The following is a 15,975-nucleotide window of genomic DNA, read 5'->3' as shown; positions in this document are numbered from 1 at the left end:
TCCCTGTGAGCTGAATTTTGTTTGCTGTGGTCCAGCATGGGTTTAGATCCTGCCTCGTTCGTGAAAGAGATAATGTGAAGTCATTGCATTTGCATTTGTCAAAATCCTAGTTTTCGACTTACCTAATAGTTTTTTTTGTTTATTTGTTTTGTTTTGTTTTGTTTTTAAAGACAGGATCTTACAGCCGGGGCCTGTAATCCTAGCACTCTGGGAGGCTGAGGCGAGTTGATCACCTGAGGTCAGGAGTTCGAGACCAGCCTGGCCAACATGGTGAAACCCTGTCTCCACTAAAAATACAAAAATTAGCCAGGCGTGGTGGCACGTGCCTGTAATCCCAGCTACTGGGGAGGCTAAGGCAGGAGAATCACTGAAACCCAGGAGGCGAAGGTTGTAGTGAGCCGAAATCACGCCCCTGCACTCCAGCCTAGGCAACAGAGTGAGACTCCATCTCCAAAAAAAAAAAAAGAGACAGGATCTTGCTCTGTCACCCAGGCTGGGATATACTGGCTTGATCATAGCTCACTGCAACCTTGAGCTCCCGGGCTCAAGCAATCCTCCAGCGTCAGCCTCCTGAGCAGCTGGGACTACAGGTGTGCACTACCATGCCTGGCTAACTTTTTTGTTTTTTGTAGAGACAGGGTCTTACCATGTTGCCTAGGCCAGGAACTCCTGGCCTCAAGTGATCCTCTTGCCTTTGCCTCCCAAAGTGCTGGGATTACACACGTGAAACACCACACCTGAACTAGTCTTTTTGTTGTTGTTAAAGTGAGAGACCCAGACCAAAATCATCTTTCTTCTCCCAAAATGCCAATTATTATTTGTTTTAAGTTATAGCTCCAGATTACCTTCTAGGATTATCCACATTTTGCTTTGTAAATGCTGTTCTTGAAAGGAACCATGTATTGACAGTACATCAGAAATTGCATGGTTCCTTTATGACATTTCTGGGGAAGTAAATGAAAGGTGTAAATTAAGAAAAGCAAGTGTTTGCGGTTCCCACTTTAACCTTGTGTTATGTTAAGTGGCTTTGTTGAAGAGGGCTGTCACTGTTCTTGAAAACTTGGGAAAATCCATAGCAAGCTGTGCCATTAGTTGCCTTTGGGAGCACAGGATGTTTGATGTGAAAATTATATGGACACATCTAATTGGGTGTATTTTCACCCCACCAGATACCAACTAAAGAGGTGACTCTTCCCCATCCCCTGCGTTTTTAGCTAAATTGTTTAACCTGAGTTTCATGCTATTAAGAATTACATTTCAGTAATCCACCTGCCATTTTTCAATGCCTTTTGTTTAGTAGCATGTCTGTATGATCCACCTGCATAACATTTCTAGACATCTGGCAAGAGCTAGTTATCATCCCTTCCTGATTTGGGGTGCTAAGACCTGTGGCCCCCTTCTTCCACCATAATTTACATTCTTCCCTGAGTCCTGCAGAAACTCAGCCAGGCAGTGGAAAGAAAACAGAAGCTCTGTGGACCTCTGCTTCCTGTAAAATGGGAATAATAATTCTTATCCTGCCTGTTCCCCAGAGTTGTGTATTCTTTTCCAATAAAAGGTACTCAAAATTAAAATACAAAGCAGTTACACAGAGATAAGATAGTGGTAATTATGCCGATTTAAACTCCAGAATTAAAAAATAAGTTTAGTCACATACCATACAGTTCACCCATTTAAGGTATATAATTCAGTAGTTTTTCGTATATTTACAGAACTATGCAACCCATATCGCCATTGTAGAACATTTTCCTCACCCCCCGAAAGAAACTGTACCCATTAGCTCTCATTCCCCATTTCCCCCACTCTGCCCTCTCCCCCGTGCCCAAGGCAACCATCAATCTACTTTCTGTTTCTATGGATTTGCCTGTTCTGGCATTAGGTATATACATGAAATCATAAAATTTGTGGTCCTTTGTGACTGCTTCTTTCACTTAACTTAAATGTTTTCAGGGTTCATCCATGTTGCTGCATGTATCAGGACATCATTTCTTTTTCTTTTTCTTTTTTTTTTTGAGATAGAGTCTTGCTCTGTCACCCAGGCTGGAGTGCAGTGGTATGATCTCAGCTCACTGCAACCTCTGCCTCCCAGGTTCAGGCGATTCACCTGCCTCAGCCTCTTGTGTAGCAGGCCCATGCTACCACGCCTGGCTTGCTTATTTATTTATTTATTTATTTATTTATTTATTTATTGTATTTTTAGTAGAGATGGGGTTTCACCATGTTGGCTAGGCTGGTCTGGAACTCCTGACCTCAAGTAATCTGCCCTCCTTGGCCTCCCATAGTGCTGGGATTACAGGCGTGAGCCACTGTGTCGGGCCAGGACTTTATTCCTTTTATGGCTGAATAATATTTTATTATATGGGTATACCATATTTTGTTGACCCATTCATCAGTTGATGGTAAGCTTCAGAATTAAAAAAAAAATTAAGCTAGTTCATATTTGCTTTAATTTTCCAAATGATCCCTTTCCTTTTATTGCAAGTTAAGTGTTCCTATGGTAATGACTGTTATGGGGCAAAGATGATCAAGTCTATGAGTGGTCCACACATTTCAACAAATATGTACCTCAGCAGACTACCTGGAACCAGACATTGGGTAAAGATAACTTTAGAATTCATGGTCTCCCTGAAACACTAAAGACTTTTTAATCAATGCAATTAGTAACTTTCTAGTTACTGTTACTCTTTTTATTTTATTTTATTTTTTGAGCAGGATCTCACTCTGTTGCCCAGGCTGAAGTGCAATGGCCCAATCATGGCTCACTGCGGCCTTGACCTCCTGGGATCAAGTGATGGCTGAGACTACAGTCATGTGCCACCACATCCAGCTCTTTAAAAAATTTTTTTTGCAGAGATGGGGTCTCACTATAGGGTGGTCTTGAATTCCTGGCCTCAAGGGATCCTCCTCCCTCAGCCTCTCAAAGTGCTGGGATTACAGGCATGAGCCACCACACACACCCAGTTTGTTGCTCTTTCTGTAGGTTGGCTAAGGATTAAGATGTTATCTCCAGTGGCTGAAACATGCCTCTGATAGTTGCTGTCTCCCTTGTCTTCATTTTTCACTCTGGTGGTAATCCTGGAAGCCGCAGGGATCAGTCAGATGGCAACAGCAGATTCTTTTTTTTTTTTTTTTTTGAGATGGAATTTTGCTCTGTCACCCAGGCTGGAGTGCAGTGGTGTGATTTCATCTCACTGCAACCTCCGCCTCCTGGGTTCAAGTGATTCTTCTGCCTCAGCCTCCCGAGTAGCTGGGATTACAGGTGCCTACCACAATGCCTGGCTAATTTTTGTATTTTTAATAGAGTCGGGTGTTTCATCATGTTGGCCAGGCTGGTCTCAAACTCCTTACCTTAAGTGATCCACCCATCTTGGCCTTCCAAAGTGCTGGGATTACAGGCGTGAGCCAGTGCGCTGGGCCAGCCACAGCAGATTCTGATCAGGTGATGCCCTTGCCAGCCTGGGGAGCCTTTTGGTTTTGGATTTGGTTTTTAAATTTGTTACTGTTTTGGTGGTTGTTTTTATCTGTTGTAAATATTAAGAAGCCTAGGCACGATGATGCTCTGAAGACAGGAAAATTTGTTTTGTCCCGATTTGCCACACAGACTCTTGCCTGCATCTGGGTTGATGCAGCCACACGGAGAGCTGCTCTGCTCAGGAGATCCAGCCCGGGCCAGCAGCTTTATAATCAGTTCTGATCACCACCCTGCAGGGCTGCTTCTTGGCATTAATGTCCCATAAGTACCTTCAGGAGAAAGTTTTCAAGGAAAACCTGAATTTGTTCTTTATTGGCTGCACACGTTAGACATATGAAGATGTCTTTCACTTTACAAAGCAGGGGGAACCCTCAACAATCTTTAAGAGAGCCCTAAAAACTGAGGATTGTCTCAGAGCCATCTAAATCCAAGAACATTGGACCTATTATGCTTATTCTGGCAGATGGGCCCATCCCTTTTTTTTCTGAGGCAGAGTCTCCATCGCCCAGGCTGGAGTGCAATGGTGTAATCTCGGCTCACTGCAAACTCCACCCCTCGGGTTCAAACGATTTTCGTGCCTCAGTTACCCAAGTAGCTGGGATTACAGGTGCCCGCCACCACGCCCGGCTAATTTTTGTATTTTTAGTAGAGATGAAGTTTCACCATGTTGGCCAGGCTGGTCTTGAACTCCTGACCTCAGGTGATCCGCCCCCCTCCGCCTCCCAAAGTGCTGGGATTACAGGTGTGGGCACTGTGCCTGATCCCCATCTTTTTATTGGTGAGAAGAAAAGGGAGCAAGATGAGGTTGACCCCTGCAACTTATGTGTGTACTGTCTCTGCCTCTGTACACACACACATGCACCACAGACACACCACACACACACAGCCCACACACACAGCCCACATACACGCACACACAATTTAGGTTTTTCCCCTTCTCACAAAAATCCTCTTTAACGTGATTTTTTACTAATAAAGTTATAAATGTCTGGAGTTAGAAGATAGCCAAAGTTTTGGGTGGCGCAACAGATAATTCATCCCAGACTCCACACCCCTTATGTCATGAAAACTTCACCTCTCCTTTTCAAGCTGGGAAACCCCAAATGCACTACAAATACATTACAGGGCAGCTGCCACATCACCATAGGCCAAGCAGAAGGCATTGTGGATGCCCTGGGTATATACTCTCTGACACAGAGGTGACTGCCTAAGCAGTCAGATTTGCGACAGGGTGATCCTTTTTGGAATTCATATACTGGGGCAAGTATTGGAACCAAGGTTGCCAGTGAATGGGGCTGGCAAGTCTTTTTTTGAGTTTCCTTGTGTGTTCCCATTCTGAACAAGGTGGTGTCAAGTTGATCCTGCCTGTGGGAATGCACTGTTCTTGAATATTTATATCTTTATATGCTCCCATTGGGATTTCTCCTTTCATAATGTCTGAAAAGAACTTGTTTTCATTAAAGCCATTTCAATTTCGTACATTTTTATGCAATAATTTAGTGTTTATGGTGTCTCTTAACCAACATGGCTTGTTTTCATAAACACCCGAGAAGGTTTAAATAACATTTTCTCATAAATTAGCCCTCGTTTGCACAATTATTCAGTTATTGCATCATGAAGACCCTCTGGAGTTTGATGTTGTCAGTAAACATATTAGCAGAAAATAGTGTGTTATTATCTAATGCTAATAATTGGTTAGTGGAAATGAGAAAAGAGGATATGTAATTGGGGTTCCTGTGGCTAACAAGATGTGAATTATGAAAGCATTTCCAGGAGAAATTCCAGGGGTATTCCAGGAACCTGTTATTTACATTTTAAAACATTTGATTCCCATTGAAAGGAGAGGAGGGCGCTGTTTACCAACACTGCTTTCTTTTTCAGAGCAAGTCCATCTAAATTTCCTGAGTGGTAGCTAAATCTCCCAACACACCTAGCCCCTATGTTGTCTTGACTTTGCAGTCCCATTTTAGGCTACTAACTTTCTTTTTGTAAGAGTTATGTTGGCTTTTAAAGAGAGGATTACCTAGTATACATGACAAGTCCTGATCAGACCCTCTTCTCCCTCTTGGCACCTTGATTCTGCCCAGCCATGTTCACAGTACACAACACACACCAATACTACTTCCCAAAGGCTGCTTGGGAGAAGGAGCGTCCCTTTAGCAAGAATCTCATTATAAGCACAGTATAATGCTTACTTCATTAGCTAGATTCACAAAGCTTTCTGCAGCCTGTGCTGCTTGAACCCGAGCTTCTGCTTAATGTTCTTCCATAGCCAGTCATTGCTGAGTAAGGTAGATGGGCTTCTGTGTTACACTTAAACATGTGAAATCAACTCCTATTCTCTCAAAGTCATTGATGAGCATGGTTTTTCATGCTTGCTTGCTATTGACTTGTCTGGAAAGATTATACTGTTAAGGACAGAGACTCTCTCAGTTGCATATGGAAATAATGGATATAAAGGTCGCAAGGAGAAGCTTCATTTTCCACCTGCTTGAGGTCACATTGAACCTCATCCCTGTTGCGGAAAACAAATGGGAGTGATAGCTGGTGCCAGCTAGTGTATGGATGTCCTCGAAATTAGATGTGCCTTCAAAAAGACGTGATTTAATGTTAGCCGGGTCTGTTTGAACTTCATCATCATCATCATCATCATCATCATCATCATTATTATTGTTATTATTATTTTGAGATGGAGTCTTGCTCTGTCACCCAGGCTGGAGTGCAGTGGCATGATCTTGGCTCACTGCAACCTCTGCTTCCCGGTTTCAAGCAATTCTCCTGCCTCAGCCTCCTGAGTATGTGGGATTACAGGCACCTGCCACCACATCTGGCTAATTTTTGTATTTTTAGCAGACACAGGGTTTCACCATGTTGGCCAGGCTGGTCTCGAACTCCTGACCTCAAGTGGTCTGCCTGCCTTGACCTCCCAAAATGCTGGGATTATAGGTGTGAGCCACTGCCTTTTTTTTTTTTGCATGTCTTGGTTAATATCTCAAGTTCAGATAATGTGAAGGTTAACTACTTCATCTTATTACCTTTCATTCCAGTAAAGCCTTGACCTTCACGTATAAAACTAATTTAGTGTTGATACAGTTAAAAAGTCAGTGTCTCCTTTATTCAGAATTACCCATATAACGGCTTTTTTAAATAACTTTATTCCAAACTTGAAAAAAATTATTTTTACCCATTTTCCCTGTACTGTTTATGATACAATAATAAAAAAAAATCTTATTTCCAATTTCTTAATATTTGATAGGTACACTTCCCCCCCCACAGGAAAAAAGAAACAGTTGACAAAACTTTGTTTTAACCAGCAAGCACCTTTTGAAATGATGCTGCGAATTCCTATTCATGATGCCATATTTCTAAAATACTGTTTTTGGTCATGTTGAACTTTTATTCAGTAAAAGAAATCTTCACTCTGTGTGTGTGCGCGTGTGTGTGTGTTCATGTGTGTTCGTGTGTGTGCGTGCATGTGTGTGCGTTTGTGTGTGCGTGTGCACATGCACATGCTTGTGGCCTTTTCTCCTTGAATGTGACTTATTTTAATAAATTTACCCTCTTATTATATAATGACCATGTCCAGAAATCGAGGTGCATTGCTTCTGTATGTAGAGAGTCAAGGCCCTAACAAACCTGCTCCTCTGTGTTCTGCCAGCCACACAGAACTGGAGTGTGTTGGAGATGGACACAACCCTTAGAAGTCATCCAGCAGCCAGCATCTGCACATGCTGTGTCAAGCTGAGCCCCAGAAATTCAGAGAGTACAGCTAGTCAGTGGGAGGGTGTCAGTGGCAGTGACACTGAGGCCCCACGCTCTGTCTGTGCTGAGGTTGAGGAGGGGTGAGCAGTGCTTTGTAAAGGTATGTGAAAAAGTGGTCTCTTTCTATGCTCATTCTGTTTTGCCTTCTGCTTAGAGCCTTGTCTTTTTCTCAGGTGAGGTCTTCGAGGGCTGAGGTAGACTTCATTTCTGCATGCCTTGAGTACAGAGATGGTGATTACATTCCAACTCGTGCCAACTTTGAGCAGAGTGGCTGTGTGGTATGGAGGTAGTAAGGGAAGAGGGAGGTGCCATGTGTGACCTGGACACTTGGCCATTCGTGACTCTAGGACATTGCCCTCCACATATACTGACAGACACACACACACACACACGTGCAAGTGTGGGCCCATACTCACACCTTGCCACTCGTACATGCTAACATTAAAGAAAATAATTATGAGAAAAAAAGGATTGCATACATCTGCCATGTGAGTGATGATATCCCGGTCTGGGGAGGAACTGGGCTTGTCTTTATGATAAAAATGGTAGCTTATCTGGACCCCCGATGGCAGTTTCTTCGCCTTTGCAGTAAGTTGACAGTGTATTTCAGATGTAATTAGTTCCCTTCAAAGTTACCTCATCTTCAGAGGTGAGAATTATCGATGGTGCATAAAGCTGGATCAGTGTGAACTGTAAAGACCTAGCCTCTCTCCAAGGTTACGTGTGTGTACGTGGGGTTGGCTGGTTTGTTTGGATGGTTGCTCTTTGTTTTTTGGCATCCTTGTGTGTGAATACATGATAAGAAATATGAGGATGTTACCTTCTCACCAATTTTTAAAAATTGTCAGTTCAGTACTTTGCTTTTTTAGTGCAATGGCCCTTAGCAATATCCTTCTTTTAAATGGATTTCTTATTGTTCCAAAGATGTGGCATTTCCAGAAGAAAATTCTTCCATTTATGCATAGAACCTTGAACTCTAGTCTTTAAAAAGCTAGACTTTAGTTTCAGCTCTTTTTTAGCTGTGTGGTCCTGGACAGGCCCTTTTACATCTAGACTTGGAGATTTAAAGAAAATCGTAAAGAATTAGATGAGATGATTTCTAAGACTCACTTCATTTTAAAACTCTGATCTTTCAGAGAGGCACAAATCCATTCCCTCTTGCTGTGGAGGAGAAAATACATGAAAATCCAAATTCACATGCATTTGACAGGGTTCTCCAGAGACACAAAACCAATAGGATGTATGTGTTTATGTAGAGAGATTTGCAATAAGGAACTGGCTCACCCAGTCATGGAATTGCATAATCTGTATCATCAAGTGTCATGATCTGTAGCTGGGAAGCTGGAGACCCAGGAGAGTCCATGGTGCAGCTCTAGTCTGAGTCTAAAGGCTGGAGGACTGGTAGAACTGACGGTGTAATTCCTGTTCGAAGGCCGGTGGGCTCGAGCCCAGAGATGCTGCTTTAGCTCAAGCCCAAAGGCAGTTACTCAGGAGGATGCCCCCTGATTTGGAGGAAGATCAGCCTTGTATTCTATTCAGGCCTTCAGCTGATTGGCTGAGGCCTGCTCACATCAAGGAGGACCATCCGCCTTACTCAGTGAATGTTAAACTTATCTAAAAATATCCTCAGAGAAACATCCAGAATAGTGTATAACCAAATATCCGGGCACCCTGTGACTTAGTCAAACTGACACATGAGGCCAGGCATGGTGGCTCACGCCTGTAGTAATCCCAACACTTTGGGAGGCCGGGGTGGGCGGATCACTTGAGACCAGGAGTTGGAGACCAGCCTGGCCAACATGGTGAAACCCCGTCTCTACCAAAAAAATACAAACATTAGCCAGGAGTGGTGATGCGTGCCTGTATTCCCGGCTACTTGGGAGGCTGTCACGAGAATCGCTTCAACCTGGGAGGCGGAGGTTGCAGTGAGTCGAGATTGCACCCCTGCACTCCAGCCTGGGTGACAAAGCAAGACTCTGTCTCAAACCCCGCCCTACCCCCCCTCCCCCCAAAAAAAGCCAAACCCTGACACATAAAATTAATTACCACCAGAGTTTTCTGAGGCAAAGAGGAGTAAAGCTGTTGCCTTTTTCTTCTTGCCTATGAGGTTGGTTCAGATTCTTCTAACAGCCAACAGGTGTTGGCCAATTTTACTCTCAATGACACCTTTCTTTTTTTTTTATTCAGGTTTCCCTCTGTCACCCAGGCTGGAACGCGGGGGCACAATCATGGCTCACCGTAGCCTTGATCTTCCAGGCTTAACCAAACCTTTCACCTTGGCCTTCTGAGTAGCTACAGGCCTGCACCACCACATCTGGCTAATTTTTTTTTTTTTTTTTTTAATTTTTAGTAGAGACGAGGTCTTGCTATGTTGCCCAGTCTAGTCTTGAACTCTTGAGCTCAAGCAGTCCTCCAGCCTTGGCCTCTGAAAGTGCTGGGATTATAGGCATGAGCCACCACACCCAGCCTGAGTGACATTATTTCATACAAAATCCTCATCTCTGGAGGCCTTTGTATTTTTAGGGGTTTTGTTTTTCAAATGCTTCTCACCTCCGCCTATACTTGCTCATTTTTAAATGTTTCCTGGCAGAGCAATTAGTATTTTCTGGCTTACTAGGTGCTATTTTGATTGCATTAGCATTTGAATATTACCCAGCTAGTTGTGGAGTGGGGCAGTAAGCTCATAAAGAAGCAACACAGTAGAATACACAAATATTACTATGACTTTATGGGTGGCACACCTTGATTCTTGATCCATGTGGCTGTGTTCAGATCTGGTTAGCACACGTTGACATCAGGGGCTGAGCCACCAGTGAGACTCAAACCCAGCAGCCCTGTCAGTCTACCTTCTCTCTTGACTTGATCCAGCCTTATAACTTCAGTTTCCGCAGGAGAAACACGCCTCTTGAGGTCCTCTGTCACAAATAGGCATTGTTTCTGGAGAAAGCCAGGAGGCAGATTTTAGTGCTGTTTAGCATCTGTGGTCTCTACTTTCTGGATCTGGTACATTATGGAGACCATGAAATGACATGAAATAGCTCAGTGCTGCCAGTGGCGGTGACAGGGACACTAGAGGTGAAGGAGGGCCCTCGGGGCAATTCCAGCAGGTGGGTGGTGGCTGAAGGTCCTAGTCTTCTTTCTGCAGAGACTGGCCACCTGCTTCATTCTTTCAAGAAGCACCAAATCCCTACTTCAGTACTTTGCCCACTCATCATGTCAGGAGCATGAAACTCACGAGGCCTTCATTTACTTTTATCCTGTAACACCTTCAATTTTTCCCATATCCTCCCTTGATTTGTGGATGGACAACTATGGAGGCCAGTCTGGCTGAGGTGAGGACTGCTTGAGTCTAAATTCCTCTCTCCTCAAACCCAATTCAGACTGGCCTGAGCAAAATGAATGTATTGATCCATAACTGGAAAGTCCAGAATGATCAGGCATCAGGCATGGCTGGATCCAGGGGCCCATGTATTAGAACCATCTCCTTCCAGTTCTGGGCTCTGCTTGCCTCCCAGTTGGTTTTACTGCACAGAGGCTTGTTCAAGTCCAGAGAGATCTTATCTTTCCCTACAAGTCTGTGACCTTGATTCTGGACCTGCGTCTATGGAAAGGGGTTGCAGTGTCTGAGTGAGCTTGGACTGTGTAAACTTACCCACTTATGAAGCTGGGGGTGGGGTTCACTCCACTAAGCTACATGGCTCTAGAGTCAGGGGGTTGCCCCCTAAGTAACTGGCAATAGTGTTACCAGAAAAATCATGAACGGACACTGAGCAGAAAACTCAGCAGATGTTTATTTCCTGGTCTTTAGGATTTGTTGAAGAGTTTTTTATTTGTTTGTTTTTTAAGAAAGACTCAAAAGGAAAAAAAAAAGAAACTATAGTTATTTTCTCATGGTATAAAGAGATTTTATAGTTGTATATACATTTGACCTTTTTATAAGACATCTCCTACCCCCCTAAAATTGGAAGTCATTTATTAAGCCTTTGTATTCTGTAAGAGGATTGGAAATGAATAATTAAGAACATTAAAGAGGAAAGCAGAGGGCGGTGGTGAAGTGTGGTCTTGAGGGGGTAATAAACCTCCTTCAGGCCACACACACACAAGAAAAAAAAAAAAAAAGGGAAATAAGTGTAGCCCAGTAAGATAAGGTGGGGAATAAGGTTAGGGGTAAGGTTAATTCTACAAGTTCAAAGCCGGTAGCCCCTGATGCGATGTTGGACGTGAACTATAAATTTGGCTCTGAGGTTCCCAGGCACGGAAGAATATCTAGATCTGTACAGAGAGGTTGTGTGTGTGTTTAACATTTCCATAATGTACAATTTCCTCTACGAGTAAAGGCCATGAGGAAATGCCCGTGGAAGATAAAGGAGACCATGTGGCCTGTGGCAACCATGGATGCATTTCTTTCCTAACGCATTCTCTGGGGCACTTTGGTAACTCTGCCTCTTTGCTCTCAGCATTGTGTTAGAAAATAAAGCAAGCAGACGAGGATTAAACCCTCATGTTGCTGGGTTCCTTCTAGAAACAATTGGAGGGCTAATCAAGTCACGTTTGGTGGAAGGCAGTCAGGTGAGTCATTGCTGTGGCTGGACTGAATAGGATAGCCTTAGCTGTAAAATTGGGCTGATCTTTCAAATGGACTCATGCTTGCCTAATGACTCACGCTCCTGTTTACAAATCAGCTCTGTGAAGAAATGCAGAGTGGGAGGCTCTGCTTCCCAGACGGAGACCTTAGACCTCCAGGGGTGGAGAACCAAGTACTTCCTCTGGTGCTCGGCTTCCCTTCCTGGGGGCAGATCTCTCAGCTTCTGGTTGGTGGCTCTCAAAATCCAGACACAAGGTCAGCTGCAGCCAGCATGGGCCCTGGAGTAGCTCCAGTTATGGGGCAGCAATGGCCCCCTCTCATCTTGAGAGCTCACTTTGCCTGTGGATGGTTTTAATCCATCTGGATAAACTTGAGGCCCATGGGAATACCGTATACTATGTACACACTGCTCTAAAGATGTGGCTGCTGTTGTATAAATTTTTCCTTTATTTTTATCAATTTCCTATTTTCCAGAGTCTTGCATACCCACTATGTCTACTGTGATAGTGAATGTAAAAACGTACAAGATGATGGTGTTATCCTCAATCTCTTATTCTTAATCCTGAACAAATTACGTGAAAAAATGGTTCATGGAGTTTTTCTTCATATAAAACTTTTTACAATGAACATAAAGGGCATAGCTATATCTCTTTTTAAAAAAAGAAAGGTAGAATATTATTTCTCAGTTGCAAAATCATCCTTCTTGGACCACAAGTTGTTTTTTACAGCCCTAAATTCTCTTGTTTATAGAGCCTGTTTATAGAGCCATAGACAGGCCAATGGGTCTCTACAGCAGGCACTTGCATGAGTTGACTGGGACCCGGGCTATATTCCCCCTCTGCCATTTACTAGCTGTGTGACCTTGGGCATGCTCCTTACAGTCTCTGAGTCAGTTTCCTCCTCTGTGAAATGGGCATGATACTACCTACCTCATAAGGTAGGGGTGAGGATTAATGGAGTAAGAGGCATGCTCCTGTCTAGGGCCCCAGACAGAGTAGGCTGTCAGTAAACTGTAGCAGCTATTGTGATAGGGTTTGAAATTCAAATTAACACATATTTCTTGAGCACCCAAGGTGTGTGCTGCCGGATCTTTCAAGGGGTCCAGAATTGGTAGTATAGTTGCTTTTCTCAAAAGACTGTCGCCTGGCAGAGGAAAAGCTGTTAAGGTATGAGTGAAGACAGATCAGCCAGGCCTGGTGCTGCTTGCCTGAGATCTCAACACTTTGGGAGGCCAAGATAGGAGGATTGCCTGAGCCCAGGAGTTCAAGACCAGCCTGGGCAACATAGCAAGATTCTGCCTCCACACACACACAAAAATAAAAAGATTAGCTGAGTGTGGTGGCGTGCACCTGTAGTCCTAACCGTTTGGGAGGCTGAGACAGGAGGATTGCTTGAGCCCAGGAGTTTAAGTCCAGTCCGGGCAACATAGCAACACCCCATCTCTTAAAAAAAAAAAAAAAAAAGATCAGCTCCCCAAACAGCTGAAGTATTAAGTGGAACCATATGTAATTGTATTTTTGTAGGACAGAAATATCAGCAATTTCACATAACTAATAGATTCAGTAAGGTAAGTTGAGAGAGAAAATGCTAGCTAGCTGGTTCTTGAGAGGCTCAGAGGAAGGGGAGGCCATGCCCATTAGGAGAATGGTGGGTAGGGGTGGGAGTACACAACAGGAAGGCTGCCTGGAGGAGGTTGCATTTCAGATGTTCCTAGAAGGGACCCTGAGCTGGATGGCAGGGAAACAGGAGAGTTCTGATTCGTGCTGGGGACTGTAATCCTTCTGGCATGGAGCTTCTATAGAAATGTGGGTTAGGGCAGAAAGGAAGGCTGGGGGCTGTGTGTGCCTTGGTGACGTGTCCCCCTCGCTCCCGAGCCTTACTCTGTTCCCCTTTCTTCCTGGCAGCAGAGCCCCCTCCCTTGCTGCACTCAGGGACATGACTGTCAGCACTTCTACCCCCCCTCAGACTTCACTGTCAGCACTCAAGTCTTCAGGGACATGAAAAGGAGCCACTCCTTACAAAAAGTTGGGGAGCCCTGGTGTATTGAGGTAGGTCTCGGAGCAGAATGACGGTATGAGATGAGCTAGCTCTAAAATGAAGCCGCCCATCCAAAGTTTACCTCTCTTTAGGGCAGGGCCCATCCACTGCGATCCCTGAATTCTTGTTGGGTCACTGTCATTTTGGGTGCCATGATGTCTGGGTGTGCTGACCACTGATAGGGATATCACAGCCATAAAAACGCCTGTTTACAAGGAGAGGGTGGAGGGTGGTGCTCCCATGACTCCAGGATGCCTGGCTCCCAGTGAAGGCCTCGTGATCCAGTGCCACACGTAACTTCCGTGAAAATGAGGAGCACAACATTATCCCATTAAACTTGGTCCCAGGAAGTGTCTCTTGGGACTCTTCACAGTTCACAATGGAGGAGAAGTTACCACCTCAACTTTGCCTTCGTTCCTAGTAATTTAGAACTTAAAGATTTTCTTTTAAAATTCAGGGTGCTGGAAAATGCCCACTTTGCCTCGACAATACCTACAGAGGCAGCCGTGAATGGCTTTACTCGCAAATGTTGCTCTCCAAGGACAGGAAGCATTGTTAATTTCCTTTAAATAATTCAATACAGTGTCAATACCCCACACTGCTCAGTGCTTGGGAGTGACAGTTCTCTTCAAATTAATAGTCCTGAAGAAAAAATAACATCTAGAACATGCTTTTATCTTCAGAAAAGCAAAAGTCAATGCAGATGAAACATTTTCAAGGAACTCTTAGGTTTAAACAGCAAATGATTTAGTACTAATGTTAGCTTTTAAAAAAAGAAAAGTGAGTATTTATGAACCAATTAATAAAGCCTCTGTCTTTAAAAACATTTATTGTATACCTACTGGGTGCTGTGCTATGTGTTGGAGCCATAGGAACAGAAAGCAGTGCCTCCAGCAGGCAGAGACCTGGAGTAATACATATGTATATAAGTCTTGCCGTTGGAGAGAGAAAACGTGGAATAAGTCATCTTTAAAAGTTTGTTCTGGTGTAGGAAGTGATGAATAGCCATATAAGAGAACTAGAAACTGTAAAAATATATAAAGAAAATGTAAAATACCTATACTCATTACCTATTGATAATCTCTCTCTCTTTTTTGAGATAGAATCTCGCTCTGTTGCCCAGGCTGGTGTGCAGTGGCGCGATCTCAGCTCGCTGCAACTTCTGCCTCCGGGTTTCAAGCAATTCTCCTGCCTCAGCCTCCCGAGTAGCTGGACTACAGGTGCGCGCCACCAAGCCCAGCTAATTTTTTGTACTTTTAGTAAAGACAGCGTTTCACAGTGTTAGCCAGGATGGTCTCGATCTCCTGACCTCGTGATCCTCCCGCCTCGGCCTCCCAAACTGCTGGGATTACAGGCGTGAGCCACCGTGGCTGGCCTTTTTTATTTTTTATTTTGAGATGGAGTCTCACTCTGTCTTCCAGGCTGGAGTGTGTGATCTTGGCTCACTGTGTCCTCCGCCTGCCAGGTTCAAGAAATTCTCCTGCCTCAGCCTCCCGAGTAGCTGGGATTACAGGCACCTGCCACCATACCCGGCTAATTTTTGTATTTTTGATAGAGACGGGGTTTTGCCATGTTGGTCAGACTGTTCTTGAACTCCTGACCTCAGGTGATCCGCCTGACTTGGCCTCCCAAAGTGCTAGGATTACAGGCGTGAGCCACTATGTCTGGCCAATAATCTCTTAATATTTGGATACATTTCCAAATTTCTAGTCATTCATGTGCACAAACCTTAAAAGTGTTTTGCAAAATTGGTATTACACCTCATACGGTTTTGCAATTTCTTTCTACTTTTAATTCTAGGAACACTTTTTGACACTATAACGTGTGCCTAATTCTCTTTAGTAACTTCATGTACCAAAGTGGAAATCCTCTGGTCCACCTATTCCCCGTTAGCCAGATGTGCATAAAACTGAAGATGTGGCTGGGTGCAGTGGCTCAATGCCTGTAATCCCAGCACTTTGGAAGGTTGAAGCGGGCAGATCACGATATCAGGAGTTCGAGACCAGTGAAACCCCACCTCTACTAAAAATACAAAAATTAGCTGGGCGTGGTGGCGCGCACCTGTAATCCCAGCTACTCAGGAGGCTGAGGCAGGAGAATCGCTTGAACCCGGAAGGAA

The 15,975-nt window shown here is 44.1% G+C and overlaps 1 protein-coding gene across 24 annotated transcripts in view; it reads left to right on the top strand.

The window, feature by feature from the left end:
- Positions 1 to 15,975, top strand: part of TCF7L2 (transcription factor 7 like 2) — a 217,980-nt gene that overhangs the window by 126,277 nt on the left and 75,728 nt on the right. For 6 of the 24 annotated variants that reach the window (XM_055248904.2, XM_063617782.1, XM_055248807.2 and 3 more), the window contains one exon: positions 13,727 to 13,867. The exons of the other annotated variants lie outside the window; for them this stretch is intronic. In XM_055248904.2, the coding sequence (XP_055104879.1) occupies positions 13,727 to 13,867 (141 nt within the window). The remainder of the gene's footprint in view (positions 1 to 13,726; positions 13,868 to 15,975) is intronic. 24 annotated transcript variants of the gene reach the window in all.

Source organism: Symphalangus syndactylus, chromosome 2 (assembly GCF_028878055.3).
Source record: "Symphalangus syndactylus isolate Jambi chromosome 2, NHGRI_mSymSyn1-v2.1_pri, whole genome shotgun sequence".
In the NCBI taxonomy this organism is placed as follows: Eukaryota; Metazoa; Chordata; class Mammalia; order Primates; family Hylobatidae; genus Symphalangus; species Symphalangus syndactylus.
Note: the sequence above shows the minus strand (reverse complement) of the source record. Positions and strands in the feature narration are given on the sequence as shown.